The 21,528-nt window shown below is 40.1% G+C and overlaps 1 protein-coding gene across 1 annotated transcript; it reads left to right on the top strand.

Annotated features, from left to right (window-relative positions):
- Window positions 1-565: 565 nt before the first annotated feature.
- On the top strand, window positions 566-21,453 carry LOC115965600 (protein NRT1/ PTR FAMILY 3.1-like). Its single transcript, XM_031084862.1, has 4 exons — window positions 566-799; window positions 16,230-16,447; window positions 19,275-19,834; window positions 20,309-21,453. The coding sequence occupies exons 1-4, from the start codon at window positions 670-672 to the stop codon at window positions 21,252-21,254; spliced, it is 1,854 nt and encodes a 617-aa protein (XP_030940722.1). The 5' UTR covers window positions 566-669; the 3' UTR covers window positions 21,255-21,453.
- The last annotated feature ends 75 nt before the right edge of the window (window positions 21,454-21,528 follow it).

The following is a 21,528-nucleotide window of genomic DNA, read 5'->3' as shown; positions in this document are numbered from 1 at the left end:
AGAGTATAATTACACTTTACTATAAAAGTTTGATCCCTAAACCTGGTAAATACACAAAATTGTGACATGTGTCTTTTTGTTAAAACCTATAACAATAATGTGTAAAAGCATTTAATAATTATCAAACTTAAATATATCTCACCAAAATGTCATGTGTCAACAATAAATGAAAATAAAAAAGTAAATTCCACCATTTATAATAAATCCTTAAATTCTTCTATAAAAAAATAAATCATTAATTAATATTGCTTTTTTAAATCTAAATAATATTCCTTAAATATCCACTATTACTTCCTTTAAATACTCCTTTTTTTCCCCTTCATTTTTTAAGAGAATTTCAATTTATGGATCTGCTTTTAATAATAGTTTTTTATCATCAGACCAAGACACCAATCGATTTTTGGTGTAGACGGAGATTAAACTCCAATCTTTTATTCACAACCATTAAAGACTTTACCAGTTAAGTTAAATACAACACATATTTTTTATCTTAGTTTATCGGTTTAAGATTATGGGTAGTATTTTCTATGACATGCAGAAGCAATACCATTAACGGTCCCACCTATCTTATAGTTTGCCTCTGCTCTCAATTGGTCCTAAATCCAATTGCCGACCATAATATACAGTCCGCTTGGAACGTGCCTTTGCATGTGAAGGTGAAAACCATAGATGGAGTACTTGGACAAAGAGAACATGGCCAATGTTGATCAGAAGCAAGAGAAGAATGGGGATGAAAGGAAAATCATGAGGAAGAAGAAGAAGAAGCTTGGAGGAATCAAAACAATGCCATTCATATTTGGTATGTTCGCAAATTCTTGTTCTAGTCTTACAATTAGTCTCTTCCTATTGTTGTCTTTTGTCTGGGATTGACAACATTTTCAAGGAACTCTCTCAGCTAGGGAGATATCCAAATTGAGCTTCTTGGTTCTTCTTTTCAAATCAAAAGTTCAAAACACCATTTTATTCTTATGCTACTATCTCAATAAATACAGATGAGCTAAGTTAAAATAATGATTAAATGGTTTTATATTTTTAGAACAAATGATAATTTCATTATGTTATGTATCAGATCAGATGATCCTAATATAATTACTATCGAGCATTGAAACACTATTACTATATATGGTAAAGATTCTTGAACAGCACCCATCAACCTATTTTAGGGTAGTAATTATTATACACACTTAAATTGCATTGACATTGGGACTTATTGAATGCATTTCAAGTGTGTGAGTAAAAGTGTAAGACCACCATACACCCTTAGTGCGATGATCACTCTACAAGTATAAGTGTTTGTGGGGTGTGGGGGCAAGGATTGGGTTCAAGTCTCCAGGAATGAGTTTCATACACATATACACTTAGATTGTGTTAGATTAAAAATTTTATCTTGTATTAAAAAAAAAAAAAAAGTGTGTGAGTAAGAATGTGTATAATAAAGTGTGTGTTCTAGTTCTATTTTTGATATGCTAATTGGTAAATATTTTGGAGTTAGATATGGACAACTTTGATCCAAATGCAATTAAGCCGCCTTAATACCATACATTAGTACTGGTCCCAGTATTTCACTAAACTAAGGAAAATTATTGTGTACTCTCGGAGTACCATAAATGCATACTCCTTCCTCTCACATAAATGATGAATCCCACCATGAATTTAATTAGTAGGACTCATTATTTATGTGAGAGGAGGGAGTACGCATTAATGGTATTCCGAGAATACCTAATAATTTTCCCCAAACTAAACTCCCAACCTAGGATTGTGTTTTTCTTTTCTTTTCTTTTTTTGGGCTGTCCCCTATCGTTGAATAAACAAAATCAAAAGAAAGTTGGACCACTAGAAGTGGAAAGCTGTGTGGAAAAAATTTGACCCACCTATCCAGCGAAAAGAAGATGAAGGAATTTCTATTCTTCCATTTGGAAAATCAAAGACTGAGTGCAATAGAAAATTTTTCATTCAAAGCTTACATTAGCTTTTTCTTTAACTAGCTTCTAACCTCATGCATACATAGATATACTTAAAGATATACAATAAAATGCATAATATAATTCTTATATATATAATTTAAATACTATTGATAGTCATTTTTATATTTTGTTAACTCTTTAAAAAAATTTGCAAAGACATTATTAGGTATAAAATGTAAATTGTCCATTTTTTAAAAATTATTGTGAAGCACTTTTTTTTTTTTTTTTACGATTCATTTATTTTAAATTCTTTGGTTTTTGTACTTAATAACTCATTTGGATGAATATTTATGATGTGGCCTCACATTTGATTCTAAAATTAAGAAATAAACTTTTTTAAGAATAAATAATTTAAGACACATGGTGCAAAATTAGAACTCTAATTTGGAATTCTAATTTAAGTTTCTCTCAACTTCACATATTATTATATATATATATAGATTAAAGCCCTTCATTTGGCCCACATTGTTTGGAATAAGTAATTCTTAGATACTTCTTGAGCATAGTGAATGATGCTTCCTCTTCTCACAATCATGGTGGGGTCCGCTTATTAAATTCATAGTGGAGTCCATCATAAATGTAAGAGGAGAGAGCATTATTTCACTATACTCTAGAACTACTTAAGTATTTTCCATTTGGAATGGGAACATTGTTGGAATGTTCATGGGTCTGTCTATATTTTGTTTTGTTATTTTAACTTTGGTATAAAATAAAAAATAAAAATAAAAACTTGTTCATTCTAGCCACATAATAAGTCAAGAGCCTTGTAGCTTAATTGGCTCTTCTCTGTGCATAAAAAAATTAAAAATTAAAAAAATTAAAAAAAAAGCTAAAAATATCTATGAACTTACTCCATTTTTTCATGCTTTACTATAGTCATTATTTTTTAAGGAGAATATTAAAGTAACTAAAGAGAATATTAAGGTAACTAATTATTTTACCACAATGCTATGGACAAATCAAATTTCACAACTTTTCACAATCTATTGAGAGGGTAAATTATGATTAATGTAACATCACTTATATTGCAACCATGACCACAATTGACATCACTTTATTGTACATCAATCAAAATTTGTCACCTTAACAAATATGAAAAATGTTATATCATTATAATTATCAATTTTATAATAAATAAATCTTTAATTTTTTTATAATTTATGACACATCATTTTGAAAAAAAAAAATTTAAAAATTGTAATATTCATGGCATGGCATGTACTCTTAATATAAATTATCAATTTTCTTAAAAGCTTTGTGCCACAATATGTATTGACACATAAGTATGCCTAAATTTCTCATGCTATTTTGATGATAATTATATTCATGAGCCAAGTACATCAACTATTACTCTGGGAAAAATGGGTATTTGTCCATAATTTACAAACTATGCAACAAAATGCTCCTATTTACAAACATGGGCATTTTACTGCATGGTTTGTAAATTAGGGGCAAATACCCATTCTTCTCATATTGCCCCCAATGTTTCTCAGCAAATGAAATATGTGACAGATTCGCAGCAACTGGTGAGTGTGTTGGAGGCTTGTACAAGGCTTGAAAGCTTTGTGCCACAATATATATTGACACATACGTATGCCTAAATTCCACATGCTATTTTAATGATAATTATCTATATATATATATATAAAACCGAAGCTTTTGAAACTCCCACAATTTCCCACGTCAACACAATATTTAAATACAATATTTAAATTAAATTAAATTTTCCACCTCATCACTGTTTTCTTTTTCCAATGCAAATTAGACTTCTAGCCAAATAAGGACACTCTCCCACTGCCTCTACTCTCTCCTATTTAAGAATTGCTTGCGTAAAAAACCTAAGCCCCAAAACACAATTTTCTTCTTAAAACTTATTTTTCTTCAAGATTTTTTTTGAGGGCGGCTCATGCTTCACAATTCACATATTCCACTTATGTATTGGACTCCTCTCCTTCTTCGGTCAATGCATCAAGGTTAGGGTTATTTGATTTGTTCAATAAAAGTATAGATTTGTTGCTTTTTCTTATAAGTTTGTCAATTGTTGTTTTGTTTATTTAATTGCTGGGCCTGAATCTTTTAATTAAATATTCAAATTTTTTTAACCTTTTAAAAGTTTTCATATTTTGAATTTTAACATTTAAAAGGTAACTCATATTTCTCTAATATTTCTATGTTGTGTAGACATATTTTTTTTGTTTATTATATTTCTTCATTGTGTAGTCACATAATTTTTGTTTTGTTTTAATAAATTCTTGGCTCAAAATTTTCTAATTGTTTGTGTAGTTGCACGATTTTCCTGACCCGAACGCGATTGATCAGGCCTTGGCCCAAGGCGCAACCCACAATAAATATTTGTAGAGGATGGGTCAAAGAACTTAGCCTCAGTGAGCTTATTCGGTCTGATGCATATACAACATTGTTCCAGAACTCAAAAACACTAGGATGGATATCTAACTGAAGATTCTATTTCTTTAGTTCCGAATACAGTTTTTCTGTCCCCCCTCTTTGAGGGACTCCACTACATTATATAGCTCTCTCCTTCTTATCTGAACCTTACACTTGTTGATCATCTAAGCATCTACTTGAGCACCTGTCCCATCAGACACCCTGATCACTCCCTTGTGAGTTGCGGTGGCCAAGGTAGTACTGTTCAGGGGTCTTTTCCTCATTAATGCGGCCAAGATGGTGGTTGGGGCACATTTAATGTGGTGGTGGCAGCTTTCCATGAGATATTTTGTATTTTATTCTTTTTATATGCTGGGAGGATGAACTGTAATGGTTGGGACAAGTTCTTCGTCTGGACATTGTAATGTCCGAGGAAGAGTTACTCCTCGGACAGGTTTCTTTTACCGCAATTGGGCTTGAATAATACTTTATTTGTGACTTCTTCTCGGACAGGATCTTCTCGGACGGGCCTGTAGTTAGACTAGCCCATTATTTTGGGCCGGGCCCCACAATAGTCCCTCAAAACTCCGGTTTTTATCTCATTCCGAGGAGAAAAGCGGGGTTTTGATGTTAGTGAGAGGATGGAAGTAAGGAGAGCTTGGGGCGCGCGTGCGGACAGTTACTTTGGACGCGCTACAATTTACGAGGCGCGGCCATTTACTTCTGGAGGCTTTATGTCTCCCTCATCCAACGGTGTGGCGTGGATCGAACGGCCATCGTTTTTTCTCGTATTTTTAGGCAGGAGCGATCTTTTCTCTCTCCTCCTAGCTATATAAGACGTCAGGGGGGTTCAGTTTTTCTTTTTATCTGCATTTCATAAACCTCAGAGGATTCCAGAGAACTCCATCGAACCCCAGAGATCTACGAATACTTGCGTCCGCTAAGCCACCGTAGCCGTTTTCGTGAAGCGTTTCCTCCAAGAGAGATTCCCAGGCGTCCCATTGAGCGTTTTGTGAAAGTACCAGTAAATTTCGTTCATTTCGCCGTTTCAATTCCCTCATCGGACTCTACTTTTCTTCTCTGTCTTTACTTTCATTCCTCCAGTTCAGCTCAGATGGGTAGATTCGAAAAATTAGTAAAAACTCCGGCCGCTATGGAGGCCTTTAGGGCAAAATACCATATTCCCCTGGGGGTGGGGCTGCAGTACTGTCCTCTTGAAGGAGTATTGACAGATAGAGGTGAGGGAGAAGTTGTTATCCCCATGATTGCTTTCATAGAGGGAGGGATGACACTTCCCATGCGTAGGATTACAAGGGAATACCTGTCCAACCATAGGTTGACGCCGCATCAGTGCGCCCCGAATATGTTCAAGATACTAGGCTGTGTAGATGTCTTAGACGAGCGAATGAATCTAGGCCTTACTTGGCACGATGTGGCTTATCTGTACGAGTGTCACCGCCTCGAGAGTGGAGGGTATTATCTTAAATCCCGATCCGAGGTTGTTAGGTTGATCTCTTGTCTCCCAATATCCAATAAGACTGTGAAGAATGACTTCCTTATTACTTCAGGGGAGTGGTTCGATGGTATTCATTGTCCAACTCGGGCAGGAACCCCAGGTGCGGCGTCTTTAGGGCCAATCCTTTTTGGGAAAGGATTTAGTATTGGGGGGTTATTTTTCTCGCTTTCTTTACAATTGGAAAATTTCATGAACTAACCCCACTTTTCTTGGACGTTTGCAGATAAAGTTCACGTCGCTCCTCGGATAAACTTCGTGAACGTGCCAGCGTTGAACTACCTTCTAAGGTCGGAGATTTACGTTGCAGAGGACGGACAGTTACGTGCGGCCCATCTGGTTCTGGGCTATCAACCTCTGAGCCGCTCTTTCCAAGCTATCGGTCACGCCATAAGGGCTGGCAGTCCGAGGCTGCCTAGGATCGACGTGTCTAAGAACGGGTTCCTAGCTCAACGTGATCTACCACCAGTCGTGCTACCCGGCGTTAGAGATCCCTACTTAGCAGAGCAGCTGCCTCCGCCAAACGAGCCTGGCGTTGCTGTTCCGGTTGAAGAAGAAACTGAATCATCTCGTCTTTCCCTTGAGGAAGAGATAGACGAGTTTTATTTTGAGGAGGAGGTTCAGCAAACCCCCTTGGTTGAGATTTTTGATCCTGAAGGAGAGCAGGACCAACATTCCGCAGTTGGTGTTCCCTCAATCGTCATCTGCTCGGACGACCCCTCGGACAAAGAGATAGAGCCCATGGCCGGGAAGGGAAAATCTTTAAAGGAGCTGATGGCCTCCCGAGGGAAAGGTCAGTCATCAAAGGGACCAACTCAGTCACAGGCCCAGACCTTTCCTCCTGTGGTCCCTCAGGACCCCTCGAACCTCGGCCTTAAGGTCAATCCGGACCTGAAGAAGAAAAGGCCAGTTGACACCCCCGAGGAGGGTGAGGTGGTTGCCCAGCCGACCAAGCAGCAAAAAAACACCTGGGCGCCAAGGAGCAGAAGGGGTAACTCTGCTGAAAGCCGGGATGAGGAGAACCTTGCTGAGGTGCGCACTACCCCGCGTACATGGAGCCCCAAGTTGGAGCTAGATGGGGTTGTCATCCCCTATAATTCGTCGGTCCGAGAGTATAACCGGGGCCGAGCAGGGTACGTGGCTGAGGCCTTGGAGCAACCCCTACTCCTTCCTCGGGATATGGAGGCCTATAGGCGGTTTTCTCAGCCCGAGATTTTCCTATCCCTTAAAAGGGATCTCGCGATGGTAAGTAATCCTTTCACTGTTTTATTGATTTATTTGACCCTGTTAGATTTTAAACCAATCTTGTTTCGTTCGCAGATTACTCAGCAGGTATTTGTGGCTGAGGAATTTTGTCGTGATAATCGCAGTCGAGCTGATGCTGAGACCCAGTCTCGGACGGAGATGGAGAAAACCTTAGGGTCCCTTAAGCACGATCACCTTGAACTCACGGAGAAGTTCAAGGAGTCGGAGAAACGGCGCAAAAGTGCAGAGGCTGGTTTGAAAAGTGCTGAGACCCAGGCAGAGGACCAGCGCAAAGAGCTGTACTCGACCCAGATCAACCTTGCCACCGAGAAGCAGGCAGTGCTGGATCTCAAGACTGCCCTGCAAAAAGTCGAGGATGAGCTGCGGTGGGTCAAAGAGGAGGCTCAGCTGATCCGTGAGGCCGCAGAGGCTAAAAAAAGTGCTACTCGCCAGCTTGGGGCCCAAGAAACGGAGGCCAGGCTATCCGAGGAGATCCCTGAGGTGTGCAGGGACTACTGCAGCATCTCATGGGCTCATGCTCTCGATTTTGCAGGAGTTCCTACGGATTCGGCGCTAAGACTGCCTGAGAAGATCTTCTATCCTCAGGAGATCCGAGAGAATCCTGATGGCGCCCAAGAGGCTTCGGAGAAAAATCTGGCGGTGCCTAATGCCGTCCCTGTGCCTGATAAGGCAAAGGATCCTGTCACGGATCCTGCCATCGAGGTTCCTCCTCCGCAGCCCGAGCCAAAGGAAGATCCCCCTGCTAAGGCGTAGCTCTTAGGCTTTCAATATTTGCATCCCCCTTTTTTTTTCTTTTTTTTTTTTGAATGAGAGTCGTCCTATTTTTGCGCCCTTTTGTAAGGACCTCTCTATGTATTGTCCTCGGAACATTAATATAGAATGTGCACTTTGCTTTGCTTTCTACGGATGTATGCTAGTACTGCTTCCTCTTCTTTTTTTTCTTTTAAACATTTGCAATGACATAAATAAATGTAAATGGTCAAGATAAAAAGGATGCTGGGCAGTGAATTTGGATGAGGGTTGCAATGGTGCTAGATCGCACGCACGCCTTAAAATGATTTCCCTTAAGTAATAATTTACCAATCTGACATAAGTAATAATTTCCCCTAAGTCTGTGGTCCGAGGATCCATGCAGGACTTAGGTTCTGTTTAAAACTATGAATAATTGCCATAAGTAATAATTTCCCCCAAGTCTGTGGTCCGAGGATCCATGCAGGACTTAGGTTCTGTTTAAAACTATGAATAATTGCCATAAGTAATAATTTCCCCTAAGTCTGTGGTCCGAGGATCCATGCAGGACTTAGGTTCTGTTTAGAACTATGAATAAATTGTCATGAGTAATAATTTCCCCTAAGTCTGTGGTCCGAGGATCCATGCAGGACTTAGGTTCTGTTTAGGACTATGAATAAATTGTCATGAGTAATAATTTCCCTTAAGTCTGTGGTTCGAGGATCCATGCAGGACTTAGGTTCTGTTTAGAACTATGAATAAATTGTCATTAGTAATAATTTCCCCTAAGTCTGTGGTCCGAGGAGTCATGCAGGACTTAGGTTCTGTTTAAAACTATGAATAAATTGTCATTAGTAATAATTTCCCCTAAGTCTGTGGTCCGAGGATCCATGCAGGACTTAGGTTCTGTTTAGAACTATGAATAAATTGTCATGAGTAATAATTTCCCCTAAGTCTGTGGTCCGAGAAGCCATGCAGGACTTAAGTTCTGTTTAAAACTATGAATAAATTGTCATGAGTAATAATTTCCCCTAAGTCTGTGGTCCGAGGATCCATGCAGGACTTAGGTTCTGTTTAGAACTATGAATAAATTGTCATGAGTAATAATTTCCCCTAAGTCTGTGGTCCGAGGAGCCATGCAGGACTTAGGTTCTGTTTAGAACTATGAATAATCGTAAATAGAACAGTAGGCAGAGGATAGTCACGAAACAAAACGTGGGCTAAGCCATTTCTATTAATAACAATATCTTCTGAGGTTATTTACATTCATGGTCGAGGTACAGTTTTTTCGTCCAAATCTTCTAGGTAGTAGGCGCCTATCCCGGCCATGGATGTGACACGGTATGGTCCCTCCCAATTGGGCCCCAACTTGCCCCAAGAGGGGTTTTTTGCGCTGCCGAGAATCTTCCTCATCACGAGATCACCCGGACTTAGAGGTCGCAGTTTAACATTGGCGTCATACCCTTTTCTCAGCTTCTGGTGATAATAGGCCATATGAATCGTTGCTTTTTCCCTTCTTTCCTCGGCTAGGTCTAGACTTATTTCCAATAAATCGTCGTTACCGTTCGGGGTAAATGAGTTAGACCTCAGCGTGGGAAAGTTGTTCTCGATTGGGAGCACGGCCTCAGCCCCATAGGTCATCGAAAAGGGGGTCTCACCGGTTGACCGTCGCGGCGTTGTCCGATAGGTCCATAAGACGTGCGGGAGCTCTTCTACCCACCTCCCCTTTGCCTCATCCAGTCTTTTCTTCAGTCCGTTCACTATGACCTTGTTCACGGCCTCGACTTACCCATTTCCTTGGGGGTAGGCGGGGGTGGAATATCGGTTAATGATCCCAAACTCGCGGCAGTACTCCCTAAAGTTCTTACTGTCGAATTGAAGACCATTGTCGGAAATGAGTGTACGTGGAGTTCCGAAGCGGGTGATGATGTTCTTCCAGATGAATTTCTGGGCATCCACGTCCCTAATGTTGGCCAGAGGTTCAGCCTCCACCCATTTAGTGAAGTAATCAGTTCCGACTATTATGTATCGCTTGTTCCCCGCAGCTTTGGGGAAAGGTCCGACTATATCAAGGCCCCATTGTGCGAACGGCCATGGGCTAGAGAGGGGGTTGAGAACCCCTCCGGGTTGGTGGATATTCGGGGCGAATCTTTGACACTGATCGCACTTCTTGGCATATTCTTGGGCCTCTCTTTGCATGTTCGGCCACCAGTACCCCTGGGTGAGTGCCCTATGTGCCAGCGACCTTCCTCCGGTGTGACTTCCACAAATTCCCTCGTGTAACTCTTCCAGTAGAGACTCGGATTCTTCTGGATGTACGCAGAGTAGGTACGGTCCAGAGTAGGAGCGTCGATATAGTTTGTGATCCTCTGATAGCCAGAACCGAGGAGCATTCTTACGTATCTTCTCGGCCTCTAGTTTTTCCTCCGGTAAGATGTCGTTTTGGAGGAAGTTCCTTATGGGGTCCATCCAGCTGGGACTCTTTCTGATCTGATGGACTTGGGCTGGGTTTCTGCTGATAGGACTTGCCTGGGCTAGATCTTCAACAAGGATCATTCGCGGCAGATTATGCGCCGAGGACGTGGCTAGAGTGGCCAGCGAGTCTGCATGGGTGTTTACACTCCTGGAAATGTGCGTCAGATTGAAGGACTCAAAACCCGTCTGTAGGCGTCTGACTTGTCCTAGATACTCTTGCATTCTAGCATCTCTGGCTTCCAACTCACCCATCACTTGTCCGACGACCAACCTAGAGTCCGAGAATGCTTCTATTACTCTTCCGCCTAATCTTTGAACCATCGTCATCCCTTGAAGTAAGGCTTCGTATTCGGCCTCATTGTTCGTAGCCGAGAATCCGAGCCTCAGTGATTTTTCAATGGCAGCACCGTCTGGCGATATTAAAACTATCCCGACTCCAGATCCTCTCTGGTTGGCCGCGCCATCCACGTAGACCTTCCAATGCAAGGTCCCCCCTGCTGAAATTGCGCCAACCGATTTTCCAACCATGTCTTTCTGCTCGGTTACTGTTTCTATAGAGGGTTCAGCAAACTCCGCTACCAAGTCTGCGAGGACTTGACCTTTGATGGAGGATCTGGGTATATATTTGATATCAAAGGCCCCCAAAAGCGCGCTTCACATGGCAATCTTTCCCGTGTAGTCAGCGCTTCGAAGCACTGCTCGAAGGGGAAGCTGAGTTAGGACGATGACCGTATGCGCCTGAAAGTAATGAGGAAGCTTCCGTGTGGCATGCACTATCGCCAGAATTGCCTTTTCTAAAGGTAGGTATCGCACTTCGGCCTCATGTAATGATTTGCTCACATAGTAAACCGGTCGTTGCACCCCATTATCATCCCGTATCAGTACCAGGCTTACAGCATGGGGAGCTACAGCGACGTACGCAAACAACACCTCGTCTGTCTCAGGGCTGGACATAATGGGTGGTCGGGACAGGTAGTCCTTAAGCTGCTGGAAAGCCCGAGCACACTCCTCCGACCATTCAAACCCTTTCCACTTGTTTATTAGAAGGTAAAAAGGTCGGCATCGATCCGCTGATCGTGATATGAACCGGTTTAATGCTGCAATCATACCAGTGAGCTTCTGCACTTCCTTCGGGTTCCGAGGAGTCTGTAGGCTGTTAATTGCCTTGATTTGGTCGGGGCTTACTTCTATTCCTCGGTGGGTCACCATGTACCCTAAAAATTTCCCAGACCCGACCCCGAATGAACATTTGGAAGCATTCAGTCGCAACCGGTGCTCCCTCAAGATGGCGAAGATTATTTCGAGGTCTTTCACGTGCTCGGACACCCTTTTACTCTTCACAACCATATCGTCTATGTAAACCTCAATGATCTTGCCCAGTTGTGGCTCGAACATCCGGGTCATCATCCTTTGGTAAGTTGAGCCTGCATTCTTCAGCCCAAACGGCATCACTTTATAGTGATAATTTCCGATGGGAGTCATGAAAGCCGTCTTCTCTTGGTCTTCTAGTGCAAGGGGTATCTGATGATAGCCCTGGAAGGCGTCCAGGAAACTCATTCGAGGGTGTCCCACGGTCGCATCCACCAATCGGTCGATTCGGGGTAGAGGGAACGGGTCCTTTGGGCACGCCTTGTTCTGGTCCGTGAAATCCACGCAGACCCTCCACTTCCCTGTCTTCTTCCTCACCACCACCGTGTTTGCCAACCATTCGGGGTAAAAGACCTCTTTAATAGCCCCTGCTTTCTTCAGTTTTACCACTTCGTCTCTTACGGCACTAGCATGTTCCTTTGAAGGGCGTCGGGGTGGCTGCTTCTTCGGAGTGGAAGAGGGGTTGACGTTCAGGTGGTGACAAATAAGGCTAGGATCGACTCCCGGGGCGTCGTAGGCGTCCCATGCAAACACATCGACATTTCCTCTGAGAAATCTGACCAGTTCCTCTTTTTCTTGAGAAGGCAACTCAGAGCCGACCTAAAAGAACTTCTCCGGGTCGTCGTTGACAGCGATCTTATCTAAACTTTCACATCTTATCTCCTCGGCTGGCCCATCGCCCTGCCCTGCCGAGGTGGCTGGTTGTTATAAGCTCTCTGGGGCCGAGGACTCGGTATGGGGCCTATGTAAAATGGCGGCCACCATACACTTCCTGGCCTCGGCCTGATCTCATCGAATCTCTTCTACTTGTCCTTTGGATGGGTATTTTACTTTTTGGTGAAGTGTGGAGGTTACGGCTTCTAGGGCGTGGATCCATGGCCTGGCAACTATTGCGGTGTAGGGTGAGTAAGCGTCGATCACGATAAAATTCACCTCTACCACCTCCGACCCAGTCTGTATGGGTAGTTGGATTTGCCCCTTTGGCGTAACAATCCTTCCTTCGAAGCTGAGAAGGGGGGAATCATAGGCTGCCAAATCTTCCGGCTTCAAGTTCAGCCCCTTGTATAGATCAGGGTACATTATCTCTACCGCACTTCCCAAGTCTACTAACACCCTTTTTACATCGAAGCCCCCAATTCTTAACGTAACCACCAAGGCATCGTCGTGAGGTTGAATAGTTCCTCTCTTATCCTCATCCGAGAATCCCAGTATCAAGGAGCTTCCCTTTCTTAACCTTTTGGGTTCCCTTTGCTTGTTCCCGGAGGGAAGCCGATCAACAGCTAGTACCCTGGGGAAAGGTGGCCCAGTTCTTCCTGGTGCGGCGAGGATGACATGAATCGTTCCGGTGGGGGGTCTTAAGGACACCTCCTCTCGAGACTCCTGTACTGCTTAATCGGGATGGTCGCTCGAGGGGTGCAGAAGGTGACGCAACTTCCCTTCTCGGACCAACTGATCTAAGTAATTCCATAGATTTCTGCAATCCTCAGTGGTATGCCCATAGTCCTGATGATAGTGGCAGTACAGGTTTTGGTTACGTTTGGAAGGGTCTCCAGCCATCTTTCCCGGCCTCCTGAAATAGGGCTCGTTCCTTACTTTCTCCAGCACCTGTTGTACTGGCTCCCTGAATACGGCATTCACTGTCTGCGGGTTGCTCTGTCCAGCCTGTCGCGAAAAATCTCTCCTCGGCTGGCTAGGGTTATACCGTTCCGATCTAAAATCACTTGTTTTGGGGGGAATGACCTTCTCCTTTCCCCTTCCTTGCAGCTGATCTTCTTCCACCCTTTTGTACTTGTCAATCCTATCCCTCAACTGATGAACGTTGGCAACTGGTTTACCAGTGAGGGATTTCCTTAAGCCATGCTTGGTGGGGAGACCACTTTTGAACGTGCTGATAGCAACAGCATCATGGTTGTCATCTAGGTCGTTATACACCTCCCAATATCTATCCGAATATGCTTTCAGGGTCTCTAATTCGTGCATGGATAAGGACAACAGCGAACTGAGGGGTCTGGGGACTCTGGTGTTCGTGATAAAGCGGGAGCAGAAATCCTGAATGAGCTGCTTGTATGAGCCTATGGAATTTGTCTTCAGGCCGTTGAACCACCTCATCGCCATTGATCCCAAGCTGGATGGGAAGATTTTGCACATAAGAGCTTCATTTTGCGAGTAGATTGCCATTTTTTGATTAAACTGACTCACATGCTCTACCGGGTCTGCTCGGCCGTTATAGATGGCGAACACGGGTTGGTTGAAGCGTTTAGGCAACTTAGCCCCTTCGATTCTATACGTGAAGGGTGACCTTGAAACCTGGTCCAGCGCCTTCTTCATAGCATCGTTCCCCGAACCCTTGCTAGATGGGCTCTCATACTTCCGTACAGGGTGTGGTTCCCTTTCGTAGGAAAAGGTTTCACTTGGGGGGGTCCTTGACCTCCGTCGGAAACTCGCATCCTCCGCATTAGAAGACTCGCCTAAATCGGAGGGAGATCGTTTCCGCTGCACACGTCGTAACTTCCTTTTTAGGTCATCTATCTCTCACTGCATGACCTGATGACTATTTCACCTCTGGGACACGTGACTACCTATCTGAGTGTGACTCTGGCTCGTCCGGATAGTATGCACACTTCCCTCACGATTTCCCCTGCCGCCTGGGTTGGCGGGGTTATTTTGCCTCTAGGACTCGGCGGGCTGTGTCTGTTGAGAGTTAGCCTGGTGAGGATTCTCCTGGTGCGGACCTAGTTCTGCCATGCTCGACCGTTGTGCTAGCTGATACCCTAGTTCTCCCCACAGACGGCGCCAATTGTAGTTGCACGATTTTCCTGACCCGAACGCAATTGATCAGGCCTTGGCCCAAGGCGCAACCCACAATAAATATTTGTAGAGGATGGGTCAAAGAACTTAGCCTCAGTGAGCTTATTCGGTCTGATGCATATACAACATTATTCCAGAACACAAAAACACCAGGATGGATATCTAACTGAAGATTCTATTTCTTTAGTTCCGAATACAGTTTTTTTGTCCCCCCTCTTTGAGGGACTCCACTACATTATATAGCTCTCTCCTTCTTATCTGAACCTTACACTTGTTGATCATCTAAGCATCTACTTGAGCACCTGTCCCATCAGACACCCTGATCACTCCCTTGTGAGTTGCGGTGGCCAAGGTAGTACTGTTCAGGGGTCTTTTCCTCATTAATGCGGCCAAGAGGGTGGTTGGGGTACATTTAATGTGGTGGTGGCAGCTTTCCATGAGATATTTTGTATTTTATTCTTTTTATATGCTGGGAGGATGAACTGTAATGGTTGGGACAAGTTCTTCGTCTGGACATTGTAATGTCCGAGGAGGAGTTACTCCTCGGACAGGTTTCTTTTACCGCAATTGGGCTTGAATAATAATTTATTTGTGACTTCTCCTCGGACAGGATCTTCTCGGACGGGCCTGTAGTTAGACTAGCCCATTATTTTGGGCCAGGCCCCACAGTTTGGTTTACATATGAATTTTTAAGTTCATTTTTTGCAATACATTTAATTGTCTGGCCAATTTCAATAGTAGAAAAGCTATAATCATGGATTCCCTTCTTTCTATTGTATTTCTCTATTGCGTAATTATATAAATATAAATATATATATATATATATATATATATTGTTTTATTTCAATACTTTTGAAGCTTTGAATCTTCTGATTTTTTTTAAAAAAAAAAATTTTGGCCTTTTGGAAGTTTTAACATCATAACTTTTGGGTTTTATTTTTTCTATTATCAGAAATTATCTAGAAGATTTCAATGAATATCCATGGATTATTCTTTTTGAGGGTAACCCATCTTTATCTTATATTTCTATTCCTAACTTTTTTTTTCCTATATTTTTTCTTTAATTGTCCGTGTTTACGTCTCTTTTGTTTTTCTTATTTTTACTTTCATAGCATATGTACATGTTGTGTATGTTCTTTGATTCTTTCTTTAATGATTTTTGTGTGAGTATGTGTCATCATATCTGGGTACTTAGGCAAAATCTATAAAGCCTAAAGATGCTTCTTTTCTTATTATTATTTTTTTTTTTTTTTGTAATGATTCCTATGTTTTTCATGACTTTAGTGAGTCATATTCTTAATGATCGAAATGGTTTTGTTTGATGTTGATTTTGTTCATATCGGTTTCAAAGTTTATTTCTTGGCTTATATTATAGATTGTAATATATTTATTCATCAAACTGTTTAGTTGAGTTTGTTTTCGAAATTGTTTTCAGTGTTGGACATTTTCTTGAAGCATGTTGGTATCATATATTAAAATACTGTTAAGTTGATAATAATAATAATAATAATAATAATAATATAGTTTAATAAATGTTTGAAACGTATAGCTGTTAACAAATGTTTTAGCTATATGATTTTATTTTACAAATTCAATTTTGGTGTTGTAGTAAAATAAACAAAGATTAAATTATATATTGTACTCAATAAGATGCACGGGTTAGCGACTAGTTATAAATTAATGAGCCAAGTATACTAACTATTGTCCCCTCTGTTTCCCAGCAAATGAAATATGCGACAAATTTGCAGCAAATGGTTTCCATTCCAACATGATAACGTACCTAACAAAAGAGCTTAACATGCCGCTGGTACAAGCCTCCAACACAATCACCATCTACAATGGAACTGCCAATTTCATGCCCATGTTTGGTGCTTTAATTGCTGACTCCTTTGCCGGGCGGTTTTGGACCATCATGGCTGGTTCTATTATCTATGAACTGGTAAAAACAACAATACCATGCTTAATTTACAAGTCTAAAGGGAAGCTACAAATTAACTATACATTAGTGTTATAAAAAGAAAAAAATTTAACTATAGATCCTATACATCATGAGAGTTCATGCTACGTACCTTAGCTAATCAGAATAATGAAAACTATGAGAAAATCTTTTGGCTCATTAATATATACATATAAAGTTTAAGCATAGCATTTATTATTGTTACGCTTCTATTGAGTTACATCAGCAATCATGTTATCATCTTTTTTCCATCACTTCTTAAAAATATATGTATGTAAATATTAATGTATGCAATAATGCATTATGTCTTTACTCATTCTCAAGACTAGTTATAACTTATCAATCATGATATGACCTTCAATTTTCACTACCATGATTTTACACATTCTTGAACCTTTTTTTTTTTTTTTTGAGAGTTTCAACTTATAGCGTCTACTCCTGATAATAGCTCTTTATTATTAGACCAAGACACTAATCAATTTTTGATATAGGTGAGTATTGAACCCCAAATCTTTTATTCAACCATCTATTATGATCCTAGTGTCCCACATTGGTTAAGTGTAAGCTTAACCATGTGTTTATAAGTTTTTGGGCACCCTCCCCTTATAAGCCATTTTTCAAGGATGAAATCTACCCATGGGTTTGTAACATTTGGTATCAGAGCCAACCATCACCCCAATTAATCGAGTGTAGCTCATTGAATATGAGATCAAATGAGTTGCGGCTTTGTGGTCGGATCCTAAAAGGGGCGACCTAGAGGCTGGATTAAAATTACTGATAACTGAGTGGAGCCACCAAAAAGAGAAAGGGCTACCAACGAGTCAGTGTCGTTAGAGTGAGCCGTTGTGAACATCGGCTAGGGAGCGTGGTGGTATGTTATGATCCTAGTGTCCCACATTAGTTAAGTGTAAGATTAACCATGTGTTTATAAGCTCTTGGACACTCTCCCCTTGTAAGCCAGTTTTCAAGGGTGAGTTCTACCTATGGGTTTGTAACACCATTAGAGATTTTACCAGTTGAGCTAACTAGAACCCACTACACATTCTTGAACCTAAATGTAGCTTATAATAAAAAATACATGTAATACAACTCATCTGAAATAATAATAATAATTCGGATTCTTCCATTGTATTCATATTCGTATGCTAATATAGTATTCAAGGCCAGGTTGAAGGGTCCAGTTTCTTTTCTAATTATAGAGCCATATGTCATTTTCATCAATTTCAAGAGATAGAGATTATAAAACTCTTAACCAAAGAGTTTTTTTCTTTTTTCCCCTTCTTTTTGTTTTTGTATAAAAAGTATTACATATGCAAGTGGTATTTCTGGTATGCTTTTTTTTTTGGGGTGTACCAACTTTCTCTACATGGTATCAAATTCAACTTGAATAAGACCTTCAATAGGCACATACAAATAGAATAACAAGACACATGGTAATTTAGTTAAAAATATTAATGAAATAACAAATCTGATTGATGTTACTTTAACAATAAACCACTTCCATCATATTGGAATATATTTATTTTTTTTAGTTATGTTTGCTAATTACAGCTCAACACTCAATCATTTTGGTCTACTTTGGTTCATTTCGATCCAATACAGTCCACTTTGGTTCATTTCAATAATTCGGTCCAATTCAGTCCAATTTGGTCTACTTAGGTCTATTCCGTCCACTTCTCTCCAATTTGGTCCATTTTGGTTCATTTCGATTCATTTTAGTCCATTTCAGTCCATTTTGATTCACTTCAGTCCATTTAGTCCACCTCAATCCACTTTGGTGTACTTACTTAAGAATGAGAACAGACATGTTTAAGTTGAAAAAACTATTAATTATTTGAATAATATCAATTTTATATGATAAGTTTTGATTATCATGATATTCTCCTTAAGAAAATGAAAATTTGAGTAATAAATTTGAAACTTAAAAATTTTAATTGTACCAAAAGAAATTAGAAAAATATAATACGTAATATCAATAGTTAGAAGAATAATATCAATTAAAAAAAATGATAAACTTATATATTTGTAAAAATAGAGAGATAGTAATTACTTTTGGAAATTGTTTAATTTTTTGGGAGAACAAATTATTTATAATAAAATTTAAAGAATAAATTATACATTATATCACATATCAAAATAATTATTTATTCTCAAGTAAGGATGGACCCAGAATTTCAAGTTAAGGGGGCCGAAGTATTAAAAAAAAAAAAAAACTCCAAATAGGAATCCATTTAGTATTAACAAACTATCAACCAAGATAAATATACAAAATCATTGTTTCTTAATACATTAAGATGCAACCATCTACCAACAAAGATAAATATATATATATATATATATATATATATATATATACACACACAAATATATTGTTTCTTATTACTGGGCTGGCTAGATTTTTTTTTTTTTTAGTTTTTATGTCGAGTAGTTGCTAGTTAGGCTGGGCTAGTTGGAGCGGAGAGGGTGACCCAACTCCATAAATGCAAAATATAACCATTAAATTTTTTTTTCCGTCCCTATCCCCACACATTGTGTGAGTCTGCAACTAGTTAGTTTAAAAACTTTGCATGACTGCATCATTGATCATTTAGTTTTATTTGACCATTTTTATGCCCACCCTTATTCACAGGACAAAGTCTAAGAACACAACATTTTCACAAAAAAATCCTCTTTTTTTTTTAGTTAATGTGGATCAAGTGTAATCTTATTTTATTTTATTCTAAAAACAATTTTTAGTGTTTCTTATGAGCATATATTTGGCTTGTGAAAATTTAGAATGTTTATCAATTTCTAATTCTTCATCTTGCAGGGATTGATTAGCATCACCATATCAGCAATTCAGCCAACGCTCCGGCCTCCACTGTGCCCAACTCAAATGAACTGCAAGGAAGCCTCAGCCTTGCAGCTTTGGGTCTTCTACATCTCTCTGCTACTTACATCTCTTGGCTCAGGTGGCATTAGGCCTTGTGTTGTTACCCTTGCTGCTGACCAATTTGACATGACCAAATCAAGTGTAGCAGCTAGAAGTTGGAATTTGTTCAATTGGTACTACTTTAGCATGGGAATGGCAACACTAACTGCCCTGACTATTGTGGTTTACATCCAAGAGCATGTGGGTTGGGGCTGGGGTCTTGGAATTCCAACCATAGCCATGGCCTTGTCAATTATAGCCTTTTTGGTGGGTTCACCTTTTTACAATAGAATCAAACCTGCGGGTAGTCCCTTGATTAGATTGGCTCAAGTAATTGTTGCAGCAGTGAAGAAGAGGAAAGAAGTAGTACCAGAAGACCATGCTCTCTTGTATGAAAATAGAGAGCTCGATGCTGCCATTTCTTTGCATGGAAGGCTTCTACACACAAATCAATTCAAGTAAGCAATTTAAAACATTCTTAAAAGTATAATGTAGAATGTCACTGCAGATGCAAAGCATGTTTTGAGAGGTACTTCATGTCTTCATCTGATAGTGACTAATCTTATTCAATTATTTAAGATGCCTTAAAAAATAAAAAGATAGAGTGAAGCACATATAATTTGGGATATGTACTTCCTAAATGCTCATTACTAATGTAGTGTGTTCAATTAGTACATATGTAAGCGAATACAATTCACTTTATTTCCTCTTAATAAATGGGGCCAACCAAGACTTGGGATTTATAATTGATTAAATGGGAGGTAGAGAAGTAGAGCAAAGACAGGTTTGAACTTAGGATCACTAGTTCCGATACCATGATATAATTACCTATTGTCCCAAAATTTTAAAATATTAGGAAATTTTGAATTTAACCATTATTCTAGCAAGCATAAATTGAATGGTTAAACTGAGTCTTGTGTATTTGATTGCAGGTGGTTTGATAAAGCTGCAGTAGTAACAAATAGCAATGCAACAGATTCAAAGCCACCAAATTTATGGAGGCTTACCACTGTACATCGAGTCGAGGAATTAAAATCCATTATCCGAATATTTCCTATATGGACAGCCGGAATTGTACTTTTTGCCTCATCTTCACACCAGCTCAGCCTCACCATTCTACAAGCTCGCACTATGGATTGTCACTTGTCTCACTCCTTCCAAATTCCTCCAGCCTCGATGCCTATCTTTAGCAACATAACCATGCTCGTTGGGCTTGTTCTATATGAACGTCTCTTTGTACCCTTTGCTCGTAGATTCACTGGAAATCCATCAGGCGTCACATGCCTACAAAGAATGGGTGTAGGCTATGTGGTTAACATTCTCGTCACAGTTGTTGCATCATTTGTTGAAATCAAGAGAAAAGCAGTGGCTGCTGATCACAACTTATTGAATGATCCAAAAGCAACTATTCCTATTAGTATTTTTTGGTTGGTACCCCAGTTTTGCCTCCATGGGTTGGCTGAAGTTTTCATGTCTGTGGGGAACACAGAATTTCTTTATGATCAATCACCTGAAAGCATGAGAAGTACTGCTGCAGCACTCTATTGGATAGCAGTATCAATGGGAGACTTCGTAGGCACACTGATAGTAATACTAGTTCATAACTATTCTGGCAAGAAAAGCAACTGGCTGCCTGATAGGAACCTCAATAGGGGAAGATTGGAATACTATTACTGGCTTATTAGTGGCATCCAAGTAATAAATCTCTTATATTATGTGATATGTAGTTGGTTTTATACTTATAAGCCATTGGAAGAGGTTAGTGAAATTTGCAAGGAGGAAGTTGAAGAACTAGCTGGAAATAAAATCCCCTCTCTGATCTCAGATAGTAGGAATGGACATGGAGAGGTGGAGCCTGGAAGAAATGAGACAACTTAGGATTGTTTTTTGATTAGGAATGACCATATTTTAATAATGTACCATAAAGCAAGGATTTTTTCTTTTAAATTCCTTTGATCCTGCAATTTAATTTAGGTGAGAAAACAAATTTCCACTTTTAGCCTAGTAGTAATACTGTGTAAGCCAACTCGAATACCCCTGGGGGGCCTAGCCCTTTTTATGATAATGAAAGTGAACCCCAAGGATTGCATCATTGCAACAAATATATTACAACTTCAAAATCCAATTCACTAATTCATTCAACAAAAATACT

This window comes from Quercus lobata, chromosome 10, assembly GCF_001633185.2.
Source record: "Quercus lobata isolate SW786 chromosome 10, ValleyOak3.0 Primary Assembly, whole genome shotgun sequence".
Classification (NCBI taxonomy): domain Eukaryota; kingdom Viridiplantae; phylum Streptophyta; class Magnoliopsida; order Fagales; family Fagaceae; genus Quercus; species Quercus lobata.
Note: the sequence above shows the minus strand (reverse complement) of the source record. Positions and strands in the feature narration are given on the sequence as shown.

What these genes read in the sequence shown, in the direction of transcription:
- LOC115965600 (XM_031084862.1), top strand. Translation starts at nt 670, where the DNA reads ATGGAGTACTTGGACAAAGAGAACATGGCCAATGTTGATCAGAAGCAA. An exon ending in AACAATGCCATTCATATTTG is followed by an intron (nt 800 to 16,229) that starts GTATGTTCGCAA and finishes TCTGTTTCCCAG; the next exon opens with CAAATGAAATATGCGACAAA. An exon ending in CTACACACAAATCAATTCAA is followed by an intron (nt 19,835 to 20,308) that starts GTAAGCAATTTA and finishes ATTTGATTGCAG; the next exon opens with GTGGTTTGATAAAGCTGCAG.